General features: G+C 35.5%; 1 protein-coding gene across 2 annotated transcripts; it reads right to left on the bottom strand.

Moving 5' to 3' along the window:
* Positions 1–24,586, bottom strand: LOC129755542 (juvenile hormone esterase-like). Of its 2 annotated transcripts, XM_055752091.1 has the most exons (6): positions 24,192–24,586; positions 24,026–24,161; positions 11,853–12,029; positions 7,808–8,722; positions 1,203–1,495; positions 1–482 (listed from the first exon to the last, which is right to left on the bottom strand). In XM_055752091.1, the coding sequence occupies exons 1-6, from the start codon at positions 24,260–24,262 to the stop codon at positions 302–304; spliced, it is 1,773 nt and encodes a 590-aa protein (XP_055608066.1). In that variant the 5' UTR covers positions 24,263–24,586; the 3' UTR covers positions 1–301. The 2 variants fall into 2 exon arrangements, with proteins under 2 accessions (XP_055608066.1, XP_055608065.1); XM_055752090.1 differs by having other exon boundaries at positions 24,026–24,586.
* Between the last annotated feature and the right edge of the window lie 51 nt (positions 24,587–24,637).

Below are 24,637 nucleotides of genomic sequence, written 5' to 3'. Positions count from 1 at the left end.
AAAACAAAGTACTTTTTATTTATTGAAATTTTGATTTATCAACTGATTTCGTTTTGTACAAATAATATTATATCGTACTACACACAATAACCTACTTAAAACAATATTAAAAGCACTTCAAAAGTTTTACTGACTAAAAGCTCATTCAACATCACATGGTACCCACGCTCATATCACATTTGTTGATTACGTTTTTTCTGATGAAAATTTCGAATCGAACTGTCATATAATCATTCTGTGTTCAAATCGATCACAAAATAAAAGTCCTCAAGGAATGATTAAAAACTGAAGCTTTTCAACTTTAATATAAATCTTTCCAGAATGCAAACAGATCCTCATCGAGTCCCGGAATGATCCGCACATCGAAGGGTTGGTCCTCGTTCTCTCCGTTGATGAATTCCAGCACGTCACAGTCCATCGAGAGGGTCACTTTGTTGCTGTCGGTGCAAGGTTGATACGGCGCCAGCGGGGTTGTGGCCACTCTGCGTTGAGAGAGAAAGAAATTGGTATAATTAATTTATCAAACACTTTATTCAGCCTTATGTTTTATCGTCAGTCTATCAGAAATAGCAAAAAAAATGCGGAAATTTTATTCTGTGCAGGAACTTTTTCGCTTTGAGTTCATTATCATGGTTATAAATAACTTTGCCTCAGTTTTGTACACCATGCTCAATTATCGTAATTGAAATTGATTAGAAAGCTGCATATGCACCCGATCATATTTGAAATATAAGCCAAATTTTTTGTTCAACTCCAGTTCCGAACTTTAAAGTGCCAACTTCAGTAGATGAATAAGTCACTCTCGACCGTTCGAGACATCCATCACTCTCTAGCATCAGCTAACCCACAATGGAGCAGATAATAAATCTGTCACATACTTTCCGGTTCAAGATGGCAGAACTAAAAGAAGAACGGAAAAAGTTTTACCACTTTCCCGCCAATTCAAAAACCTCGTGTTTCCGGCATAATCCGGCAACGCTCGTCGGAGCAATTTTCCGCCCCATACAAATTCGAACATGCCGACGTTCGCAAAAAAAGATTCCCAGACTGACGATGCGACGAAGCTAATTCCCAAACCCAGGCACAAAATGCCGAAATCTCATTAAAAACTTTAACCCTAAACTGTTCTGGAGCGCGACGCAAAATGAGACCATTTCCGGTTTTTCAGCTCTTTCTACACTTCCACATAGCTTCTTGCTTACCCGTTGATGGCAAAATCGATGAAGAAGTTGACAAAATATCGCGCCATCCGGGCCTCGTCGGATTTGGGTGGGAAGTCCGGAAAGAGCGCCGGCGACCGGAACAGGTACAGGAGATCGTCACAGTGCACCACGCCGTAATCCTCGAGCGAGGCCGTGTAGAATAACGAGTACGAGTGGCGACCCCGGAAGCTGAACTTGTACACACTGACCGGAGCGAGGTTGGTGTTGGCGATGGTCACGTACTGCTTCACCGCCGCCTGGTACGGGTAGATGAAACCGGCCTCGGTGTACATCTGTTGGGGAAGTGGGGGAAAATAGAGGGTTAAAATTTAAATACATTTTAAGAAATCAAAAATGCCAAAGGATTTATTGTATTTCAAGATATAGATACAATAAATAAAGATTTTTGGTAAAAATTTTAGATGTTTCTTAATTCTATTTTCCAACTTTTTCGTTTTAATAGAAAATTCTATCTCTGGAAACACATAGAAAATTGTATGACTTTTTTTTTTGTAAATGGGTATAGCGATGCGACTGATGCGATATGTGGAGTAGGCGACGACTTTCACGAACGTCAAAAATTATCGCTCCTTAAAAAAGTTGTTCTAACTGAGATAGAGAAAAGTTTCGATTTATTTCATATAGAAAGAATTAGTATAGAATCCAGTTGAAAATAATCGCAAAGGTGAAAAAAATTGTGATGTGTGCTGTATCAGAAAAAAACTACAGATGTGGGAAGAAGCAAACCAGCTTCAGAAACTTTGGTTGCAGTAGGTTGCTTCCTGCCAGCTGTCGAAGATTACCTTTTTGATGAGATCCAACCTTTTTTACGATTTTAGACTTTTGCATTGTATTATTGTACATAAATCATATGAAACGTTTGGTAGGGAGCTTCAAGCTTTATTTCTCCCTTAGTTTCAGTTGGTTTTGCGATATTTACCACATGGTTGGCCTGGCCGTGGTAATCTCTGCAATGCAATTTGAAATGTAACAGAGATGACGTTGAAAAGAAAAATGAAGGACGCAAGTCTTCCATTTCCAGGATTTTTTTTTTAATGTTTTATGCAACATGTTTCGACAATGTTGGTGGAGGAAGAAGAAGATGAGGAATGAGTAGCTGATGCAGTTAAATAATATCTTTTATATTCGAATATCACAGCTTTTTAGATTTGAGTGTTGAAAGTTGAAAGTTATATTACTCACCAGAGTTAAAAAATAATTTCTGAAATTGCTATTTTTTCGGTTTTGCAAACTGCAACCGAATATTGCTCATGAGATGCAGGATGATGTTTGTGATTGATTCAAACTAAAAGTTTTGATGGAATTTCAAATCTGTAGAAATAATGATTTTTTTTTATATTTGATTCAGAATTTCGCATGTACAAATAAAAACCCACCAATAAAAATACCACGGGTAACATCTTCTTTTTTTAGAATTATACGAAATAAATTATCCACGCATTTCCGAGATATTTGGATTTTAGTAAGTTGGTGTTGTTTCAGCTTTGATTATGGGACTTGAAAGTATCGAAAAGTACTCAAATTTGAAGCTTAGTAGAATGTTATACAGCCTTAAACAGGACTGAGAAAATTTCAAGTGACCGGTTTATGGAACTTTTGGTTACCAATCATTCTCACTTACACAAATTTAAAACTTGTACTATCTTTTACAGAGAATTTACTTACAAGATGAGCGTTAAAATCTGTAGTAAATGGGAAGAAAAATATTCATTGAAACTTTTCCAAAAAAAATACAGCCTAATTTATATCTTTTGAAATGTTGGAACGGATATTTCGCAGCAAAATTATTAATAGCTATAAGCTACAGCTTTGAACTAATAGGAAGTTTTTCATTCAAGTTGACTCCTCACAAATTTGTACCCCATTCGCTCCAGACATAGAAGGCACCCGCTTTGCTGCTTTTCTTGCGAGAATCAATTTTAAACATCCAATGAAAGGTTTATAACCTAGGTTTTTAAGAAATGTGTAGATGAATAATATTTGTTCTCATTTGGTAAGCTTAACTTATAGCTAACTAAATTTTCTGTACAAACTGGTAGCTTAAGAATACAAAAAAAAAGTTTGGTTTGATTTCAACAAAAATTTTGGATTTTTTTCGAGGCCCCAATACTCAAACATGAATGAGCTCTGAGAAGTGTGTATGTGTTAGCTTTTCTCCTCCTCTTTTTGCCAGTATTTTTTGCTCTGTTGTGTTGTGAGCCTACTTGGTTGAATGATTCAACTGAATCAAAGCAATCGAAAGATTCCTTTTAATTCAACCTCGAAAACGCTCACTGAAGAAGGTAGTAAGTTGCTATCGAAATACCAGTATATGAACTTTTCATTTACCGTGGTTGAATAAAAAGGAATCTTTCGATTGCTTTGATTCAGTATTTTTTGTTTTTTTTTTATGTTTACCCAGTTTTGCTCAAAATGCCCTCGAAACAAGAAACGTTTGCGATCGCATTGTACAGTTCAACGAACTGTACAATGCGATCGATGGGACAAACAACAACATACACATAATTAATAAACAATTAGTAAAGTAACCATGGAGATGGCCCATCACTAGTGGAAAGAAGGAGAAGAACAACAGTGGCAAGAAGTGCCAGCGCCGAAGGAAGGACCACGAGCCAAGAACTATTGGAAGGTAATCGAGACAGGAACCAGAACCACTGGAAGGTCGTAGGTGCAGATCCATTGGGAGTTCATTGTACCGGGGCCATTGGAAAGTCGGCGATCCGGGAATCGTGGAAGGTTGTCGGACCAGGAGCCAACTGGAAGGTCGTCGGACCGGGAAGCCAGATGTAGGTCGATAAGCCAGAAAACACGGGAGGTCATCGGACAGGTGCCACGGAATATCGTTTGGTCGGATCGTTAGAAGGTTGGCGAGTCGAGAGCCAGCGGAAGGTCGTCGTCCCATTGGGGAGGCGTCGGACAAAAATAAGAGCGTCGAACCGGAACCAACAAGGTCGTCGGAGCCTATGGGAGATCGTCGAATTGGTGCCATAGAAGGTCGCTGGGCTGAGACGGGCCAGATTCACTGGTAGGTCGTCGTACCAAAACCCATGGAAGTTTGGCGGGCCGATGGAACTTCTTCAAGTCAGGAACCATGTAGTTGTCATCGAACCAGGAGTCACTGGTGGACTTGCAAACGGGTACCCCGGGAGATTGCCAAGCCATGGCAGGTCGTCGGTCCGGAAAGCCAAGTGATGGTCGTCGGACTGGGAGGCGCAGGCCTCAGTAAAGGCGTCGAGACGAAGAAGAATGCTTCGAGGAAGGGAATCGAAACCAGCAGTCAGATGGAAGGTCGCCGGATCGGAGCCAGATGGAGGTCGTCGGATCAGGGATCATGAAAGGTCGACGGACTAGGAGCCAATTGGAAGATCGTCGTACCTGGAGGCCAGTTGGAGGCGTCGAGCCAGGAATCATGGAAGATCGACGGGCTAGAGCCACTGGTCGAATGTAGAGCCGGAAGCCAGAAGTAAGGACGTCGAGCTGCAACAGGGGCGAGAGCGTTTTGCAACGAATGCGGCGTATGAGGGCGTGCGCAGAAGAGGAGCAGCCCCATCTTCAGGAGGAGGCGCCGCAGGCAGTAAGGAGCTTGCGAATGTGTATGTTGAGTAGAAGTGTTGAGATTTGTCTCAACGTATCAATCGATCGGACATATAACAACATACGCATAATTAGTAAACAATTAGTAAAGTAACCATGGAGATTGTTTTTGTATAAAGTACAGTTACCAGAACAGATCCCACCTTTCCACTGCCCAAAGTGCTGCTACAACACTTCCACTATTTACCATATCTTAAAATCCTCAACAACTACTCGCAAGCAAGGTAGCGGCAGACCAGCGAAAATTATGGACCTAAAAGGACTTCGTTCTCTTTCTCGTGCCTTCAACAACAAGGATTCACTAAGCCAGCGGGATGCCGCTAAAAAGTTCGATTGTTCTCACCAGTACATTGGCAAGACATTGAAAAAAGTTGAGATTGATTGCCGAAAGACAAGAGCCCCAGAATACACTGAGGATCAGATTTCGACTCTTAAATCTCAAAGCCGCTGGATTGGACGACGAAAGTTACTTTCCTCTTTCAAAGATGCACATCCCCGGAAACGATCGATACTATTCCAAAGATAGTTCTAGCACAAGCATTATGGGGCAAGGATGCAAATGGCCTTTAAAAATGTGTTGAAATGAGTTATCCTTGTTTTTTTTCAGGCCCCTATCAAGAAATAGTTATTTCCCTTTCGTCGATATTCTTCCCCAAACATGGTTGCTAGCGATTTTTCGTTTTGAAATTCCAAAGTTTTTCCCGGTTTTTCCAGTTTTTTTCCCGGTTATAAATGATAATTTTCATATTTATTATAATCGTTTTTTAATATAAAATCATGTTGAATAAAAAAATCACTGTAAAGGGCCTCAAACTGTTTGTAAGAATTGTTATTTGTTTGTAAGAATGTAAGATTTTATTGTGTAACAGGGTAGAGACCTTAGATTTTAACATTAGCTTGTTTTCGATACATTTTTTACATAAGACATATATTTCAGCCTAGCAAACTTTAGAGTTTTGCTTAGGCAAAACTTTTACGTAGAAAGAATTTAAAACTTAACACTTGCGACATAATGCGCTTCGTTCCTCAGGCCAATTCAAACTAAATATACAACAACATTGGAAACCCAAAAGATATCTTTTTCTGGTGTAAAAGAGGTGTAACTCTGCTTAAAAACGTCTCAAACTGCCAAATTATTGTATATCGAACACTGAATCATTCGGAACTCAAACTCAAACTGGTATAGTAGCACCTGGATAAGCGAGAAACCTTTTTAAGTGAGAGAAAACACCCAGTCCCAAGCTTTTAAAGCACAAAACCTCTTTAAGTGTGCGCGTAAAACCTCTATAAGCTAGAGTCGTTTCCCTGACAGAAATTATACCAATTTTGTATTGAATTTTCGATACCAAAACGATTATCAAAGAAAAAAAAATCCAACTCACTCGAGAAAACTCCGAACTGGTGCTTCAACTGGTTTCTTATAAACTAGTGGATTTTTATCAAATACACATTGTTTTATTGCATTTGTAGACCACTTTAATGCATTTGTAAGTTCTTGACCCTCTATTATAGAGAACCTGGTTAAGTTAGAAACCGCTTTAAGCGAGAAAAAAAAAATAAAAATAAATAAATAATTAAATAAAAAGAAGAATTAAAATTTGCTGTTAAATTTAGTCCTTCCGCCTTCGGACTCTCACTTATCCAGATTCGACTGTAGTTAGTTTTGTCGATAATAGTTTCATTATTAAATTTTGTAGCATTTGAGTTATTATGTCATATTGCTTCGCAATTAGATGAAAACGCGATTTAAACTTTATTGTTTACTAAAAAAATATATAATAAGCGTTTATGAGATAAATCTATATCGTGAATGTCAAAAACTACTCTTAAATTTAGAAATAACTTTAAAAGTATTTTGGAAATTCCGTAAAAAAGTTCAAACATGACCATTTTTCCGGTAAGGTGCCGAAATTCCAGGTTTTTCCCGGTTTCCCGGTGGCACGATGAAATTCCATAGTTTTTCCCGGTATTCCCGGTTTTCCAGTTCGCTAGCAACCCAGCCCAAATCATCACAGCTGACGTATTTTGATATCGCTCGACTGCTTATTTTTCTTGTTCGATGTTGCCTCCAGAGTAAACAACTTTTCGCTCGATAAAAAAGTTGTGGCCTGCGTGCGTTTTCAGCAGAAACCGAGATCTACATGAGCAAGGCTGTCGAAATCACAGAAAAACCTGTTTCAACACTGAATTTTGAGCAAAATTCCGTCATCGAATCTGTGTCACAGATCAAAGAATTTTTAAATTTTTCCTGAATTTACAGAAATTTTGTACAGATTTGCAAAATTATATATTTTGTTGTCACTTATGAATTTTTATTTCTGACTTGTTGTTTTTTTTTCTATTAAAATTGTAAGTATGTAGTTTCCCATTTGTTGATATTTGACATGATTTCCCAATGAACTTCATAGAAATAGTGTAATAGAAAACCAACACAGACTTTAAGGTTCAAATCATAGAATTAGAGATATTTTTTAGTCGAAAACACAGATTTTTTTTTCGGCAAACTTGCATATGAGTGGTCATTAAACACCAGATGAAAAATTTGATTGTAATTTTACTACTTTCAAATGGAAATAACAAATGGTTTAAGTTTTACCATTTTTTCAATTTTTGTAATTTCTTGTCATTTTTATCATTTTTTTACCTTTTTGTCATTTTGAGATTGTCTGTGAATCCCAAAGGCGCAAAAAGTAAAATCTGCAAACTTTATTATCATTTTCCAAAAGAGACAAGAAGGTTATGGCAAAATTACATCCTGACGTATTTGTGATGGAAACATATGTATTCCAGAAATATGTTGTTTCATATGTTGTTTATTTTTAAACTGGCTCTTTTGGCTATTAAATTCAATTCATCTATTAAAGCCATTCTTCCTTGCGACTTAAATCTTTAAATGATTTGGGTCACAAGTGGAATATTCAATGTGAACTTCACATCTTTTGTAAAAAATTTTAAAGTTCAACTGAAACGCTCTGCTCCTACATACTTACATCAATAAATCTTTGTCCATTCTCCTTGGAAATCCATTGTCCATCAGGGCGGCCACTGAAGAAACGAGCCTTGATTCGGGCCAGCAGTTCATCGGAACTATCCTTCTCGAGCAAAAATGGCAGCAGATGAGTGATGTTCCGGTTCAACTGGTTCAAAAGTACATCATTCGCCAGTATAGCTGTAGCTCGAACCGCCCCCTCGTTTGGCACGGTACCAGTCATCCAAGGAATTTGCTGAAATCTACCGTTCTGCCAGGAAACTCGTGGATCCTCCACCAGGAACGATTGCTGCTTAGATTTCGATTGCTCAATAACTGGTCGGTACAGTGTAAGAGGATCGATCGACCACCCTTTCAGTTTGTCAATGCTTCCGGCTATCGCATCCGCATCGATCGACCTCAGGGCGTCGACGATTTCTTCTGAGCGGAGTTCCTTAGCATTACGAACGCCAACGGCCTCCGCTTGTTTACGAGCCAATTCCAAAGGTTCAGCCGTGGGTATATTCCAAGGAGCGAGCGCATTTCCACTCATGGGAATAGCTCGAGAGAAGAGACCTTTACTCATAGGACTGATCATGTGCATGTGAACCGATCCAGCGCCCGCACTCTGTCCGAATATCGTCACCAGCTTGGGATCTCCTCCGAAACAACGAATATTCTTCTGAACCCACTGCAGCGCCATAACCTGATCCTTAAGGCCAACATTTCCCGGTGCCTCGTCGTCACCCGTCGATAGGAATCCAAAGACCCCAAGCCGGTATTGAATCACCACCAGTATGACTCGCTTGGTGTCCATAAAGTACTCCGGCCCGAGTACGGCAGGAGTTGCTGAGCCCGCAAAATAGCCCCCTCCATGGATGTAGACCATCACGGGCAAGTCGGCAGCATTTTTGTACCCCGCCGAAGTCTGTTGACCCTGAAACATGAGATGTTGAAACGGTTAGACATGAGGGGACACTGACGAAAAAAGGGTTAACACTGGAGAAACAAAACACGCCGACTAAGTAGGCGAACAGACGACACGTGCTCGTGAATTTGCTACGCTGCAACATATTCATAGTAGGCCAGGCCATCGAATGATGATTCAGAAAGAACCTCATCGGCTTTCTGTGTGCCTATTTTATTTCGACTTACTTCCGATTGTTTAAAATTACATTCTAAAACAACCGGGCGATCCGTGTTTCTGTGACAGTAAACGATTTTTTGTATAAAATAAACAGCTTGTCTAGCATTACACATTTTAACCCCCTTCCTCTACTATGTTGGTTCCCAGGAAAGTAAACTTACATTCGCCAAGATACGGCGTTATCAATTGTTCAACAAGTGTGAAGCGTAAACTAAACACAAATTGTAAACACAAATTTCATTGAACCCGATTGAAGTTGATGCTGGGAAAGACACTTTTTTTCTGAAAAAAACAGAAGCTCTGTGAACTTGACCTTGTCTAAAGCGGAGCGCATTATTATAATCAGCGATTACAAAAACAAAAACACCGACCGACGACTGCATTCTCACTAGGCGATACATTTGCGTGATCTTGGAATGTTTTCCGCACGTTTATAGTTCTGTTTAGCAAATGCCATTAATTGTCAGGCGGCTGTCCCGGACATACATTGTATTTTCTTAGCAAATTCAATTGAAACACCATTTGAGGAATGTATCTTCATCTCTGTTTAGGGGAGATGCATTGTTTTTGGGCAAAAAAGGTCTGGTCAAGTTTTTAAAGAAGTTTTCTGGAATTTTTCCTAAATTAATAACAAAAAAAAAACAAAAAAAAACCTGCTAGGAGTCGCAGTCGATAAGACAAAAAGTTGAACCCATTTCAAAGTATCTGGACCAATCAATCATCGAAATGTTACTGCCCTTTTTTTCTATCAGGTCGGCAACCAAAGGTAGAAAGCAGCTTGACGGCTCTTTTCTGAAATGTTACAGCCACCTTCATGTGTACATGCACGCTGTATACTAAATAGTATGCAAACAGCAGCTCGTTTTGTTGATAAACAGGAAATTTTTGTATATCAGTTACTATTAACATAGCGAATCAGCCTACTAGGTTGGTACACCAGTATCTTAGTAGGCGACGCACGTGTCGGCACAATTTCTCACGCTGATAAAGTTTTGCCTACACGTGTGCGTAAAATATGCCCGCCTGCTAAGACGACGACGATGCCGAGCCCTTCCGCCAAGCCAAACATTTTCCACACTCGCATGGAAAGCTGCTACCTAGTTAGTTGGGTTCGTACTAATACTTTTCCATTCATAACAAGTGGCGCGGAGATGAGGCGCCGGCTGTTTTTCTTCTTCTAGCCGAGGGATGATTGTTGTTGTTTTCCAGGTTTTATTTAATAAAGATTAGGCTATCCGGAAGGTCGCACGGTTGTCGGAAAAAACAGTATCGATTGTCAGGTGATGATCGTTAAAAAGTCGTTAAGAATTTTTTAATTAAACATGTGTTGTCTTCGAAAAACAAATAACATACGTTAATTATTTCTGGATTTAGATAACCAATAACAGGCAAAGTTATACAACCACTCTGTTTACAGTATAACAATTATATATCTGTACATTTAAGGTTCTGGTACCAAAAAGGGTTAGGCTTGATTGTTGAAAGTTCAAAATTTTGCAAATATTTCCAGCGGGAAAACAAAAAATTTCAAAGTTTTCAGAAATATTAAATGCCCAATTAAAAAAAAAACAAAAAAGGAACGTAGGAATTGATCTAATACATGGGTTTTCAGTTTTCATTTGGCTCCAATTTTTTACTTTTTCCGATATCAAAACGTTTTAAATTTATTAAATATGCCATTTTTTGTTACTTTTGCATTTTCTTCACTTTTGTCAATTCTGTCATCATAGACTTTTTTGGATTATTTTTTTCATTTTTGTCATTTTGGTCATTTTTGTAATTTTTGTCATTTTTGTCATTTTTGTTTGTTTTTTTTTTGTCATTTTTATCATTTTTGTCGTTTTTGTCATTTTTGTCATTTTCGTCATTTTTGTTTTTTATTAACTTTTTTGTCGTTTTTGTCATTTTTGTCATTTTTGTCATTTTTGTCATTTTTGTCATTTTTGTCATTTTTGTCATTTTTGTCATTTTTGTCATTTTTGTCATTTTTGTCATTTTTTGTCATTTTTGTCATTTTTGTCTATTTTTTACTATAAAAATTGAAAAAATCACACCGATGTAATTGATATTACGCTAATCTAGTTTGTAAACCTTTGATTGACAAAGAAATTTTCTTCACTTTTGTCAATTCTGTTATTATAGACTTTTTTGGATTATTTTTTTCATTTTTGTCATTTTGGTCATTTTTGTAATTTTTGTCATTTTTGTCATTTTTGTTTGTTTTTTTTTGTCATTTTTATCATTTTTGTCGTTTTTGTCATTTTTGTCATTTTCGTCATTTTTGTTTTTTTTTTTTGTCATTTTTGTCATTTTTATCGTTTTTGTCATTTTTGTCATTTTTGTATTTTTGTTATTTTGTCATTTTTGTCATTTTTGTCATTTTTTTTACTATAAAAATTGAAAAAATCACACCGATGTAATTGAGTTTGTCAGCCTTTGATGGACAAAGAAACTAGCGGGTATTTTACGATCATAGAAAGCGTTGTCTCTTACCGTCGGCTTTTCAACACCTACTCTTATACTGATTTCATTGATAAACGAAAGGCTAACTAGATTGTATATTTTTCTTCGGTCATTGTTTTATGGAATCATTAGCTAGTGATGAGTAAAACTTCTGATCACAATGCAACCCAACTGGGAAATTTCACTAACGTCTCGTCAGAAAAAAAATCCAACCGGGTTTCGATACATTGTATCAACCAGCTAAATTCCCGAGCAGTTAGCTTGTTACAGCATTATCCATATCGTAACAAGGGGCCGACCGATTATCGACGATAGCGCGTGTACAAATTAAAAAGCACGTGTCACGAGTTAAGACGACGATCACCTTCGTATTTTGTTTCTCTTTAAAAACAGTTGAAAAATATACTGTATGCTACGAAAATCCAATTCAACCGATTTACATACTCTATAAACATACCTTGGGTCGATACACGTTCAGATACAGACAGTCCTCGCTACCTTCAACCTTTGCATTAGGGATTAAGTCGTTCTTCTGTACACAGGCCGATTTTTCTGAGCTCGCATCGTAAGGCAGTCCTCTTGCTCCTACTTCTCGGGCGTTGTTGCCATCCCAAGGCTCGTTCGGAACTGGATTCTGTAAGAGGGTGAGGAGGTCGAACATGAGAATAAATTTCTATCCAATAAGCGTGCAAGCACGTGTAATATCATTAAACAGAGAGAGAGGAAAAAAAATCCGATACTCTGGGCTGGATAGAAATAATCGGTTGTTAGGAGAAGACAAGACAAATTATCGCCACATGTAGCAAATCTCCCCGACTTTTGGTCTATTATTTCGCTATGATACCGTTGTTTATCATCGATTGTTGCTGGAAAACTGTATCCCTATCAATAAACGGAGCAGATTTTAAGACGAGACATGTGTACACATTTTGTTCGAATGTTTCAACATTTATTTCAGTTTTTTTCTATTGACGACCTATTCGGAAATGTACGAACAAATACGAGTTTTCAACTAAACATTGATAAAATTTGTACTGATAGAACAGAAAAAGCTTTTATAATCCTTGCTTATTCACATATGTACATAGCAAAGGGTGAGTTAATTATGCTGGTTTACTGAACTTTAAAGAAAATATTTGCCACCTGACTAGTCAGTCATAGCGCTTGTTGTTTAACAATGGGCACCAACTTGCCATAACAATGCTAGAAATGTTTTTGATATCCATGCACGTGACACTGTTTGTTACATTTTATCCAAACATTTCCAGGAGCCTGGTTGAAGGCTTGATTCAGTGTTGTTTAGTGCAGATTTCAATATTATTTGGTTGGGAAACTATATCACTAGGCGCCAACAGTGATTTCTGAATAACCGGCATTCGTTAACCTTCTGGCACAGAAGCACATTTAACTCTAATCCGATCTTGAGTGTCAATATGCGACGCTGTTGGAAGTTTGGCGACTTGTTACATCATTCGGGTGCATCCGAAAATACAATTTCTTTGGGGGCCCTCAATGCTTGAGCACTAAGTGAAAATTTGGTTTGAGCATTCCATAGCTGATCTACAGTCTTTTTCCCAAAGCATGTTTTCTAGGATTTTTTTTCTGAATCAAAGCAGTCGAAAAATTCCCTTTAATTCAACCGATTGCTTTGATTCAGTAGAATTATACAATCAAGTAGGTCTACAACACATATAAAAGGATTTTTTCGTAGACTTTTAATAACGAAAAACTGTTGTAGCTGAATTTATTTATGAACATTATTTCAGAAACACTACGAGGTTTCCTTTTTAGACACGAATGCCACAAGGTGGTAAATAGACTGGCCCAAATTTGTATGGGATGATTTTTACAACATTTTTTTCAACGCGGCACCCCCTAGGTTGGTGCATTTAGGTGAAAAAATGACTTTCTGAAAGTTTCAGGTCATTTGGAAGAAGCACGAGCTGGCGCAAAGGACTTAAAATTTGTATGGAGATTTTCGGCAAAATGTATGAAAAATCGACATACTTTCACTCTTTGTGTTCTAAAATATTTTTCCAGTAAGCTAAACAGCTCAGAATTTCAGGAATTGTAGTTCAAACAATGATAAACAAGTTTGTAGAAGATTTTGACGCGATATGATTTGACTGTGATGAGTTATCCGCAATTGAATGTGTAATTTTTTTCGCATTTCTTTGATATATCGTGAACGGTGTATGGGCTAATAATCGCACTAACTTGATCGCGTCCTCGCACAATGCAGCAGTTTATAGTTTTTCAAACCTGTCTTTAATTTTTTGCAAAGATATTTGTTATAAAATAAGCTACAACTTTGCCGAAGACTCAAACTTTCTATCTGTAATTCTCATTGTGTGACAATGCGATCAAGTTAGTATTAATAACCCAACTATACACCGTTCACGATATATCGATAAAATAAGAAAAAAATCACACATTCAATTGCGGATAACTCATCATAGTCAACTCGTATCACGTCACAATCTTCTACAAACTTGTTTATCATTGTTTGAACTACAATTCCTGAAATTCTGAGCTTTCTAGCATACTGGAAACATATTTTGGAACACAAAGAGTGAAAGTATGTCGATTTTTCATACATTTTGCCGAAAATCTCCATACAAATTTCAATTTCTTTGCGCCAGCTCGTGCTTTTTTCAAATGATCTGAAACTTTCAGAAAGTCATTTTTTCACCTAAATGCACCAACCTAGGGGGTGCCGCGTGGAATATAGGGATTTTTTTTGTTATGGGCCAGTCTAGTGGTAAAGTGTCATAAATAAACCTTAAAAAAACTACGAGGTTTCCGAAACTATAAATTTTGTAAAAATCGGTGGAGAAGCAAGAGAGATGTATTGGTTTTAGTCAGAAGCGTCAAATTGACAGGCACTGTAACGGGTAAAAATTTCTGGGACGGATGATGTTCAACTTGTAAGCACTCAAAATCGTTTCGGGTGTTGAGATTTTTATCCAATCCAATGGATTTCTTTAAGCACCTCCTGCGTAGTTTTCCGCTAGAGAGATACAAATCTGCTATCTGTCGTATTTATGAAAAACCTTTTTATTTTTATCAGATGGCGGTACTGAAGCGAATCAGGTTAGGGTGACATGAAATCATTTAGATTTTATATAAATTCAACTGTGAATTGAATGCTAGTGAATTGATCAAATGACTGGCCATAACATTTTCATTCATCAACTGTTGAATAAATGGAATGAAAAAGATGATTTTTTATAATATAAAAAACTTCTCCGATGTCCCAACCGACATTGAGCTATATTGAAATTAAGCTAGATTAATCTATTCAAATGCTTTTTTTAAACAAGTGTCCATTTTAACCATTTTTATCTACAAAACAATTAATTATTTTCAATTTACCTATTTTTTTCTTATGTTTATCAATCAATTTAATATATTACTTAATCGGTATAAAACATTTCTAACATCGACGGTTTTTAGAACGTATAGCATTCTAGATTTCCCAGATATTCAAGAAAAATATCGAGGCGAGTCCGTATCAGCCCGGATTCCCTGATTTTATTACAATGGTCCGATTTTTGTCCGGATGTATTCACATAATTTGTTGAATTTACCAAAAAATCAAATTTAGTAATAATTTGTTTTAATTTCTGATCCGAAAACAGATATTTCATAATTATTTTCATCAAAATTAATAAGAATTTTTTTGAAGCATTGAACACATTTGATGTGCTTTTCCAAAAAAAATTAGAGATACAAGTTTCTCCTATCTTATCCTGATTTTGTTTGATTAATGATTTGTCTCTGGCTCTGATTTGTCCGGATAATACCCGGTTTTTGTATATGAAAATTTCAAATTGAATGCACGGTTTTTCACCCGTTTATGAAAAAAAAATGTCCAGGCTCATAAACGTGCTGAAAAGTTCTGGAAAGCATAATATAAAATTCCATTGTTTTTCGCACCACTTACACTCGATTCATTAAGACTAGCACGCACATAGAATCGCTTGATCAGATAATTATTTTTACTTTGTTAAAAAAAATCATTTCAATACGAATTAAAACCTCATAAAATCTGCCAGCCTAACTTTTCATGTTTGCTTCATGCCTATCCTTGGCGCTCATTCTTGTTTATTATGAAAATAAAACAATTCCTTTGGTAACTATGGCAACTATGATAACGCACTATGAGAGATAGTCATACAAGCAAGCGGACAAACTTATATTAATTGGAGTTTTGGTTTTATCAACGCTTTTGTTTGTACTTCAAAATTATCGACGATGTCCGGTGAGTTTTAATAATAATTAAACAAAATTTACGAGCTACTCGAGAAATAGCTTTTGTTTGATTAATATTAAAACTCACCGAAAAATTTCGATAATTTCGAAATACAAACATGTATTGAAATATTTTTAACAATTTGACTGTCATTTCTTTTGGTTACGATCGTAAGATGAAAAGGTTATATTTCACGATCATATTTTGGGAATTAAATAATAAAATTTAAATTTTATAAAAAAATGGGAAAAATATACATGTATTTGAGCGGAACTCAGGCCCCTATCCTTTCAGTGGCTGCCCTTTTATATTTTAAACACTTCTAGCCAGCTCTAATTTTCACAAAATCACGTTTGAAAAGTATGGACTATATAGGTAGCCCGTTAGGATACCTAGTTTCAAAGTAAAAGACGGGTGACCTGGGAATCTGAAAAACTGATCTGATCGTTTTATAAATACTTTTCATAGAGAATAGATAAAAAAAAACTGACCCTGGTGAAATTCTAAAAAAGCTTCAAATCTTAAGATCGGAACTGAACTTTTCAGAACTTGTTAAATATCCACGTAAAACATGAAAAAAAAATCAGCCGGACCTAAATAAACTCGTCCGAAAACTTTATTAATTTCATTTTTTTCTGATTTACTTCATTTTCTCATACTTTATATTCTTATTAGTGATTCTGAAGCCTCTCAACACTGTATTTTCATAGAGATTAACGTGTGCATCAATGATTTGTACGTAGAAGTTGTTTTGTAATAACTAATAAGTGATCATAAATTTGCCTTGTTACTTTTTTATCAAACATTTATATCTTTGCAATTTTTCCTCATTTTTCTATATCTTAAGAATGGAAGAGTTCTGAAACACGAGCTTTTTTAAACAAAGATTAAATGAAATTTAGTTGATTTTTTTTCCAATTTTTGTCCGCGTGAGTTCTCATAGTACAACACAGTGCCATATTTTGTTGATTTTTCTGTGTTTCCTCTGCTACTTTCATCATGAGGTTTGACAGCTCTGAGCGCTAGTGGCGACTCCACTCGGAAAATTAGCTTTTTCCAGTGATCCATTGTTATGAACTGCTGATGTCCTCACTTATTTGCCCCGCTTTTTGGGATAAGTGGGTACGGTAGATTTTCCCTTAAGTTTCTCAGGAAATTTTCAACCAACTTTGTTTTTTTTGTTGAATGCGTTACTTTGTTGCTCGAACAACCTAAAATTTTGGAAAAAGCACATGGTACTATTAGTAAGGCATCTTTTAATGACTATTGTGGGTAATATATGTTGCAACGCACTAGAACCGATTTTATCGAAAATATATACTTATTCTACAACAACAAGAACTTTGCCCAACTTTGTATCATCCGAACCCTAAATACAGTAGTTTTTCGATTTTATCACTGTTTGATTTCATCAATTTTTTACCACGGACATTGTTTCAATTTTATCATGCTTTTTTAGAAATCATTCAGAAACCATTTCCAGGGCCTTAATTTTCTTTCAAAAGCGTAGAGCGTTTTTGTTCATGATATTTTTTTGTATGGTTGATGTTATGGTATAAAAGTGTACAATAATATTTAAAAGTCATTGAACTGGTCCCGAGCAGACATTGATGCCTAAATTGATAGCAAACTGAGACCATGATAAGGTGTCAACAGTAAATTGATAGCATCTTTTGCTATAGAATTTTGAATGAGAGCAAAATGAGGCATAATTAAGGTTTCATAAATTTTTATTTGATACCCAACTGAGACCACATTTTAGTATCAACAGCAAACTGCAAGCGAAATTTGATGTAGAAGTTAATTTGATAACAAAATAAGGCATCATTGAGGTATCTATTTCTTCTTATGAAATACAAACTTTAAGACTAAAACTATCTTGATAGCAGAATTTGACATCATTAGGGTATCCATATTCAAAAAAAAGTACAAATCTGAAATCAAATTTTATAATGTTATTTCACATAATGGTGTAAACTCACATGGTTGTAAGTACATAGATAGCGGTCACCGATCCATCCACGCTCTCAATTTCAAAATCAAAATAAGCTTCTATGATTAAAAATAGTAATTTATTAGCGTCCCTTAACTTTGAGCTCGTCTAGGCATTCTAAAAATTAAGTTCTAACAGGCATTTTAAAAGTTATGCAAGTTCACTTACTTTAACTTGACTTATTTTTGAGTCTTTTATTAGTTTACATTTGATAGCTAACTGAGACCACAATAAGATGTCAACTACAACTTGATTTCCGCGAAAGTTAAACTAGGCATTATAAACGTTTAAATTTCATGTGATTTTAAACTGAGAATATGCGGAATGAATAGTAAGGTCATGGTCATGATCATGGGGAATCGTGGTCAATGGTTTTTTTAGAAACAAACTGAAAAAATTACACGCCAAGAACAAATTGATTGATTTCACCGTTTGCAAAACTAAGAATAATAAAAGTATCTCTAATGTAAGGATATATATTTATATAAAATATTGGAATGGTTTCAAATGAGGGATATTTCGGGTTAATATTTTACTTTTTCAAAAATAGGATTTATATAGTTCACTTATCTATAAACAGTAAAATTCCAAGACTGAACTGTTTTTGCATACAGAAAATGGAGGTGAGATAAGATGAAGAATTGAACTTCAGCTTTAAGAAGTATTCTGAAAAACGTGATTTTCGAGCAGCCTTATGTTGGAATATGAGGAATATGAGTAAATACGAAATCGAAAAAGTCATTTCTAAATCTTATCCGAATATTTGGGTAATTCAAAAATTCACTTGAAGCACTAACAGATTGTTCAACGCATTTTGATGATATCCACATAATCCTTCAATAAATCTTGCAGTTTCAACCGTTGTTGTTTTGTTTTGTTCTGAACTTAAAATTAATAAGAGAATGTTCTGATATGTTGAATAAGAAATATCCTTATATTCGTTGGAATATGTTCAATTTAAATAAACAAATCTAATAGTTTTTCGAAATGAAGAGTTAATCACCGTAAATTTATTTTTATGAAATTATTGTATCGGCTATATCGGGGAAATTTATATTCTTTGAGAAAGAATATTTAAGAATTGAAAGATTATAGACGGATAGAAGATTAGAATAAGGTGAAAGATGTTGAAAATGAGCGGAAATGTAATTTTAATTTGAAAAACTTTTCACTTTTGTTCGTTCGTACTGCAAGTTTCCGCTTGTGAGATGAACCACGCTAGGCCTACTATTGTGTGGTGGTAGCTACAAATCTATCCCGTATCTACCACTGCAAGGTAGTAGGCCCGTGAGGAACTAAACGATGAAATGTGATGAAAAGTTTTTCAAATTAATATTACCCTTCCGCTCATTTTCAACATCTTTCACCTTATTCTAATCTTCTATCCGTCTATAATCTTTCAATTCTTAAATATTCTTTCTCAAAGAATATAAATTTCACCGATATAGCCGATAAAATAATTTCATACAAATCTAATAGTTTAATTCGATAATTTTTATTAATTTTTCCGCAAATAATTCAAGAATGAAATGTTTTTTGTCACATTTGTAAAGTACATCATTTTAATTCAAACTCTTATTGAAGATGTATTGATACAAGAAGCAGTGGGTATATGCTAAAGGTTACTGAACCACTTTGTTTTGATACCGACAGTGTTTTCGTTTTGTCGATTACGTAAGTTTTTATTGCGATAAAATCACCACGGCAAAGGTTGCAAAGGATTCAGCTGCAACCAAAATATATCAGAACCAATTTCAACGGCTTGGTGATGGTGAGTAAAACAGGAAATAAACTGAATAGTATTTATAATAAACTTCCGCTTCCCTCACAGGAATCACAACTAGCCCAGCCGCAAAAATCGCCGAATGTTAATCCCGTCACCCATCCCGGGACCCTGGATGTGTTCGTTTTGCATACTATGATATGTCCACACAATAACAAAATCAGCAGCCGAAGAAGGAAGACTCCTGCCGGCAACGCAGCGTAGAAACGGACCACTCCCGTTTCCGTTCAATCGTCAAAATGCTCCAAGTGTATGGACGAAATAAGAGAAGGAAACGGTTTTGTGGAAGGAGCATCAACTTGGCCTTAAAATCTTTGTAAAAATGTGTCCGAAGACGTAAACATCACTATTTTGATTATTAAGCAATTGGGCTTTGGGAAAAGATTGAAATTTTGACCGGAATCGATTCCAGCTTCGCCAAGATTTTCCGATCTGCTTGAGAAAGAACAAATAGAAAAGGTTACTTCATCTGCTATAAAGGTGTGTGTCATTCCATTTTTTTTTTAGATCAGAATCTAAAATGAGCTACAGGGATCAGCATCCTAAAATTAAGTGAAAACAAATCATTTCGTTAAAAAAATATTCTTCAAAAAAAAATGGCAAAAGGGCATTTATTCAATTTCATTAGGCTTACACTACGCGCAATGGAATAAACGATTTGTTCGTTGCTGCAGAAAAACTGAATCCACCCCCCTTTTGCTCGGGGGACAGGATAAAGTACCGACATATGATAAGAGCCTTCCGATTAACATGAGAGATCGGCAACTAATCTCATCAACGAACACAACGCCTTCGACGCCTAGTGGAGAATAGGATTGAACTAAAATTATATATATAATATCATTCTTGTTAGTTTACGAAAATTGAAATATTAAATCTAAAACATTCATGACATCGTCACAATTTCCACCATCAGATTTTTTCATAACAGTATTTCAATTGTATATATTCAGGCGTTTCAGTGTGTAAGCTTATTTATAGATATACTATGTATATTGCATGACGGCAAACAAACTATGGACTTCATAGTATTATGAACATTGCAGTGTGCCTTCGTACTTGCATAAGCGTAGGCGATATTCATGATTCATTTATATCTTGAGGAGTTGCTATAATATCCTCCTCATCCGATATAGTAAATGCCATGTACTTGACATATCAGATTAATCTGAAGCTGATTTACATTTACAATATGACATGCAGTTTTTTTTAATTAAGAAAAGCTACTCACAAAATAAAAAAAAAATCGCTTTACATGTCATGACGTTTGAAATCATGCGTGCTGAAGTACATAATTTCTCTTGCTTTTCCGATAAAGCTGAAATTTTTTACCTAAATTTCTGTTATAAAATTATTTTTTCAGCCTTAAAATGAAAATAAAGCTATGCTAGTAAAATGTAATCGTTTGATAATTGAAAAATTGAATTCAACCTCAACAAATAAGGAATTATTGAGAGATATAAAGTTCAAAATGGAAAATTTTCATTTACAATATTGCAGTTCTAGCTAGCCTACCTTTATGTATGTTGTTTGTCGATTTTTAACATTTATAATAATTTATATTATCAGATTACTTTATTATGAATCTGCTAACAGAGAAAACTGATGGGAGCATTAAATCTACAGGTTTTGATTTCGAAATTCATGACAATGACATAGTTTAATCATCTGTAATTTTTATATAAAATCACTAACTCAACAAATGTAGGCTTACAAGTGTATAGATTTCATACACAATATATCATCGAAGAAATGATTTAAATCAGCATTTCTCTTGCACGGTGCATACCACCCCCAGTCCCCCTTCCGTATATGAAACGCCTGAATTTATACAATTTCTTCTGTTAATGTCTACTTTTATAGTTGGAAAATATAAAGACCAATTTCAGTGATTGGATGATTTTTTAACTTTCTGGTTCATGTTAAAAATTGGCTTTGATGATTAAAGAAAACCCCGAATAGAATTTAATGCCAATATAATAAAAAAAAAATTGCTATCACGTTCTCTGTACAAATTTTGTTATCCTTTGATTGACTTAAGGTGGTAAAGCAAAGCGATGCCTAACTTAACTTTTTTTGAAAACGAAATATGCCTCGATTTTGAATATTTTGAGGGCATATCAATGCCAAGTTTTGCTATCACAATAGATTTATTGATGCCTTATATTGACGTCATTATGCTCTCAAAACGTTTAAAAAGTGAGGTGTCATTTGGGTCTCGAAAATAGCAAAAATTGGTCTCACTTTGCTAACCAAGTATGAAAATTTATGCTCTCATTTTTGCTGTGTACCACCTTATGTCAAGCAAAATGATAGCAAATTTGGCCCTCAGGGCGTGATAGCAAAATTTGCTGTAATTTTGCCATAAAAGTCTGCTCGGGGTTACTTTAGCAGTTAGCTGTATAGTTTTTTAAATCGTCATTTGCATTTTAAAAACATTTGTAATAATCGACTTAAGTATTTTAACGTCACGCAAATGCTAGTGTTGTTGTTTGTGCTTGTTGAGCCACTTTTAAAAAGTACACTTTTTTGTTTATGCGAATCATATTAAGATGCGGGTGAATTTAAGCGTTTTTGAAAAGAGATAAATGTCTCTGAGAGATAAGTGATCAGAAAGTATGTGTAAAATGGCCAAACCCAACTATTTAAAAGCGTGTTTTCTCGGAATAAGCTATAATGCGCTTATCTTAAGGTTGCCAGATTGCCCGGTTCTATCCGGGTTGCTCGGATATTCAATACAAAATTTGGAAAAAGTCCTGCCCGGCGCGGTTGCCTGGATTTCTTTAAAAAATCTCCGGATTTCATTGAAAAACCCGGGTTCATTCACTATATTTGCCAAATCAGAACAAAAAATAATCAAGAAAGGTTTTATGGAAGCCTAAATACGATTTTAATTTGCTGAAAGTTTTGATAAAAATATTTTTTTTCTTGAATTTTGCAAAAAAAAATCTTTGGTTTTGATCAAATTTGCCCGGATATTGCCCGGATTTTTAATCGACAATTTAGAGATAAATTGACCGGATTTGTCCGGCTCGGATACGCAACTTTAACTTATATCCTTTGGCTCCAATAAGTCATTCTTGGTGTCTCATAATTGAAAGCTTTCTTTAAAATCTCAATTTGAAAAACAATTTTTATTCACTGTCATGTAACAAAAAAAGCTGTTCTTAGTTCTGAAGGGGTGTTGTATGCCAAATAGTTTGCTGCAAATCGCCAATTTATTTATAGAGGATTTTAACCAATTTGGTCATTTTGTCATTCTTCCTCTTGTATGTTTCCAAATACACGAAGAAATGTTCAAATTTTAGCCATATTTTAGGTATTTCTATGAAAGAAACATGGTTCAAAAGTGTTTATAACGGAAATCATGCAAAAACTAATCGTTAAAAAAATAACAAATAAATCGGATCACAAATTCCACCTTAATCTTCCATTTTTAGAGGGAGTTTCTAAACAATTTGAAAGTATTTTGATTAATTTGCATAGATGATCTGATTTTTAAGAAAATGTTACCGAAATAGAACACTAAATTTTATGTTTATTTGAAATTGACATGTTTTGTTACACAAACTCACTTTTTGTTGTTGTGACAAGTGGAAAACTATCGCTCAACTAGGAAGAAGGATCAGTAAAGGAATTTTAAGTCGAATGCAAGAAAATCAAAGTTAAAATTTTCCTTTTTTACCTTTTTTCACCGTTTTTTTTTAAATTAAAAGCCAACAGGTCTTCAGAGCAAAAAAGCACAAATTAATTTTGAAATTCACTTATACAAGCTCATTCTTTAATTCTAAAGTAACAATAACACAATAAACAAAATAATCTTGCACAATGAATCACATAAATTCACTGCCAAACTTCACAGGCTGATTCGCAGGAAAACACGTGCAATCAAGTCAATGCCTACTTCTCCTGCAGCTCAATTTGCACACAATAAATATTGTAATGATTTAAAATTGTTGATCAGCCAGGAAAAAAAAACAAAGAAAGATTGTAATATTAAATTAAAATGTTTGAAAAATTATATGATATAATATTCAAATCTCATAGATGAAGGTTATCTTTTTCAAAATTATGTCGTAAAATAACAATGCGTTCTATTTTATTATCGATTTCAGAAAATGTTTAACTCAGAAATAATTGAAATTTCTAGAAAAGACGTAACAAAGTTGAAAAAAAAATACAAATGTCGATGACTGAAAGAAATATTAAGAAAAGAATTCACTCCTTGATCTACCAATTGAACAAAATCTATGCCTTCAACAAACTTCCTCCCATGTGAGAGAAACATAAGCTCAAAGTAACGGCTAAAAATACTCAAACCTGATATGGAAGAGGAAATAAATTCAATGGTTCAGTTGTTTTCTGCTAAAAATAGATTCACAGAATTTTGATAAGTAAACACTTATTTGCTAGTCGTTTTTTAATTTCAGCAATGTTCCCGAAACACATCGACCGTACTATTCCTGAACTTGTCTCAAAACAAATAAGCCACTGTGTGTTTTTTATTCTGTTTGTCTTCTCTGTCCGAATAATTAAAAAAAAAGTAAATATTCAAACACACTTATTTACGTAGAATAGTTTCCTAAAACAACGACTTACCGCAAATCGTAGCTTTCCGACCGGTGGACTCGCAAACGGGATCCCGAGGAAGGCCTCAAAGGGTCCGGCACGCAATCCGTCCATGAATTTTCCCACCAGACAGCCATCGGCGATGCAAACTTGAGGAGGAGGAGCAGAACCTTCTGTTGTTTGCTTTTGCTTTTGTAAAGCTTCTGAAGCTGCACCGGCGAAAATTGCCAACAGCAGCAGCGCACCTTTCTGCACGTTTCGTTCCATTTTTCGCACTCTGGTGCCGATGTCCTGTAGTTACTTTGCTAAATCACTTAATCGATGGCACTATTTGATTTGATAGTCTACCACGCTTTGGTCCAAAAAAGGTTTAGGCTTGCAAATTTATGTAGTTTAATGCGATTTTTCAATAAAATATAGGTGTCACTAATTATCGAAATGCATCGCCCTCAAAATGAATCTACTAATCGATCAAAAAAAAAAAATTATCCGTTTGTTTGGGAAGTTTCGAATCGGACTGGAAAACCACCCGCTCTCTTAACCCGACCACACTGTTTTGTGCCGGAGGATTGTTGTGTTGTCGCGATAGCGGCTCGAGAGTCACTGATCGCTTCGTAAAACGACGATGCTTTTTATGAATGA

Source organism: Uranotaenia lowii, chromosome 3, assembly GCF_029784155.1.
Source record: "Uranotaenia lowii strain MFRU-FL chromosome 3, ASM2978415v1, whole genome shotgun sequence".
Classification (NCBI taxonomy): domain Eukaryota; kingdom Metazoa; phylum Arthropoda; class Insecta; order Diptera; family Culicidae; genus Uranotaenia; species Uranotaenia lowii.
This window is presented reverse-complemented; position numbering and strand designations above follow the sequence as displayed.

Coding starts and splice junctions, on each gene's coding strand:
- LOC129755542 (XM_055752090.1), bottom strand. CDS start 24,262: ATGGAACGAAACGTGCAGAAAGGTGCGCTGCTGCTGTTGGCAATTTTC. Junction 1,496..7,807: donor ATGGACAAAGATTTATTGAT/GTAAGTATGTAG, acceptor CTTCCCCAACAG/ATGTACACCGAGGCCGGTTT. Junction 483..1,202: donor ATCGATTTTGCCATCAACGG/GTAAGCAAGAAG, acceptor CTCTCAACGCAG/AGTGGCCACAACCCCGCTGG.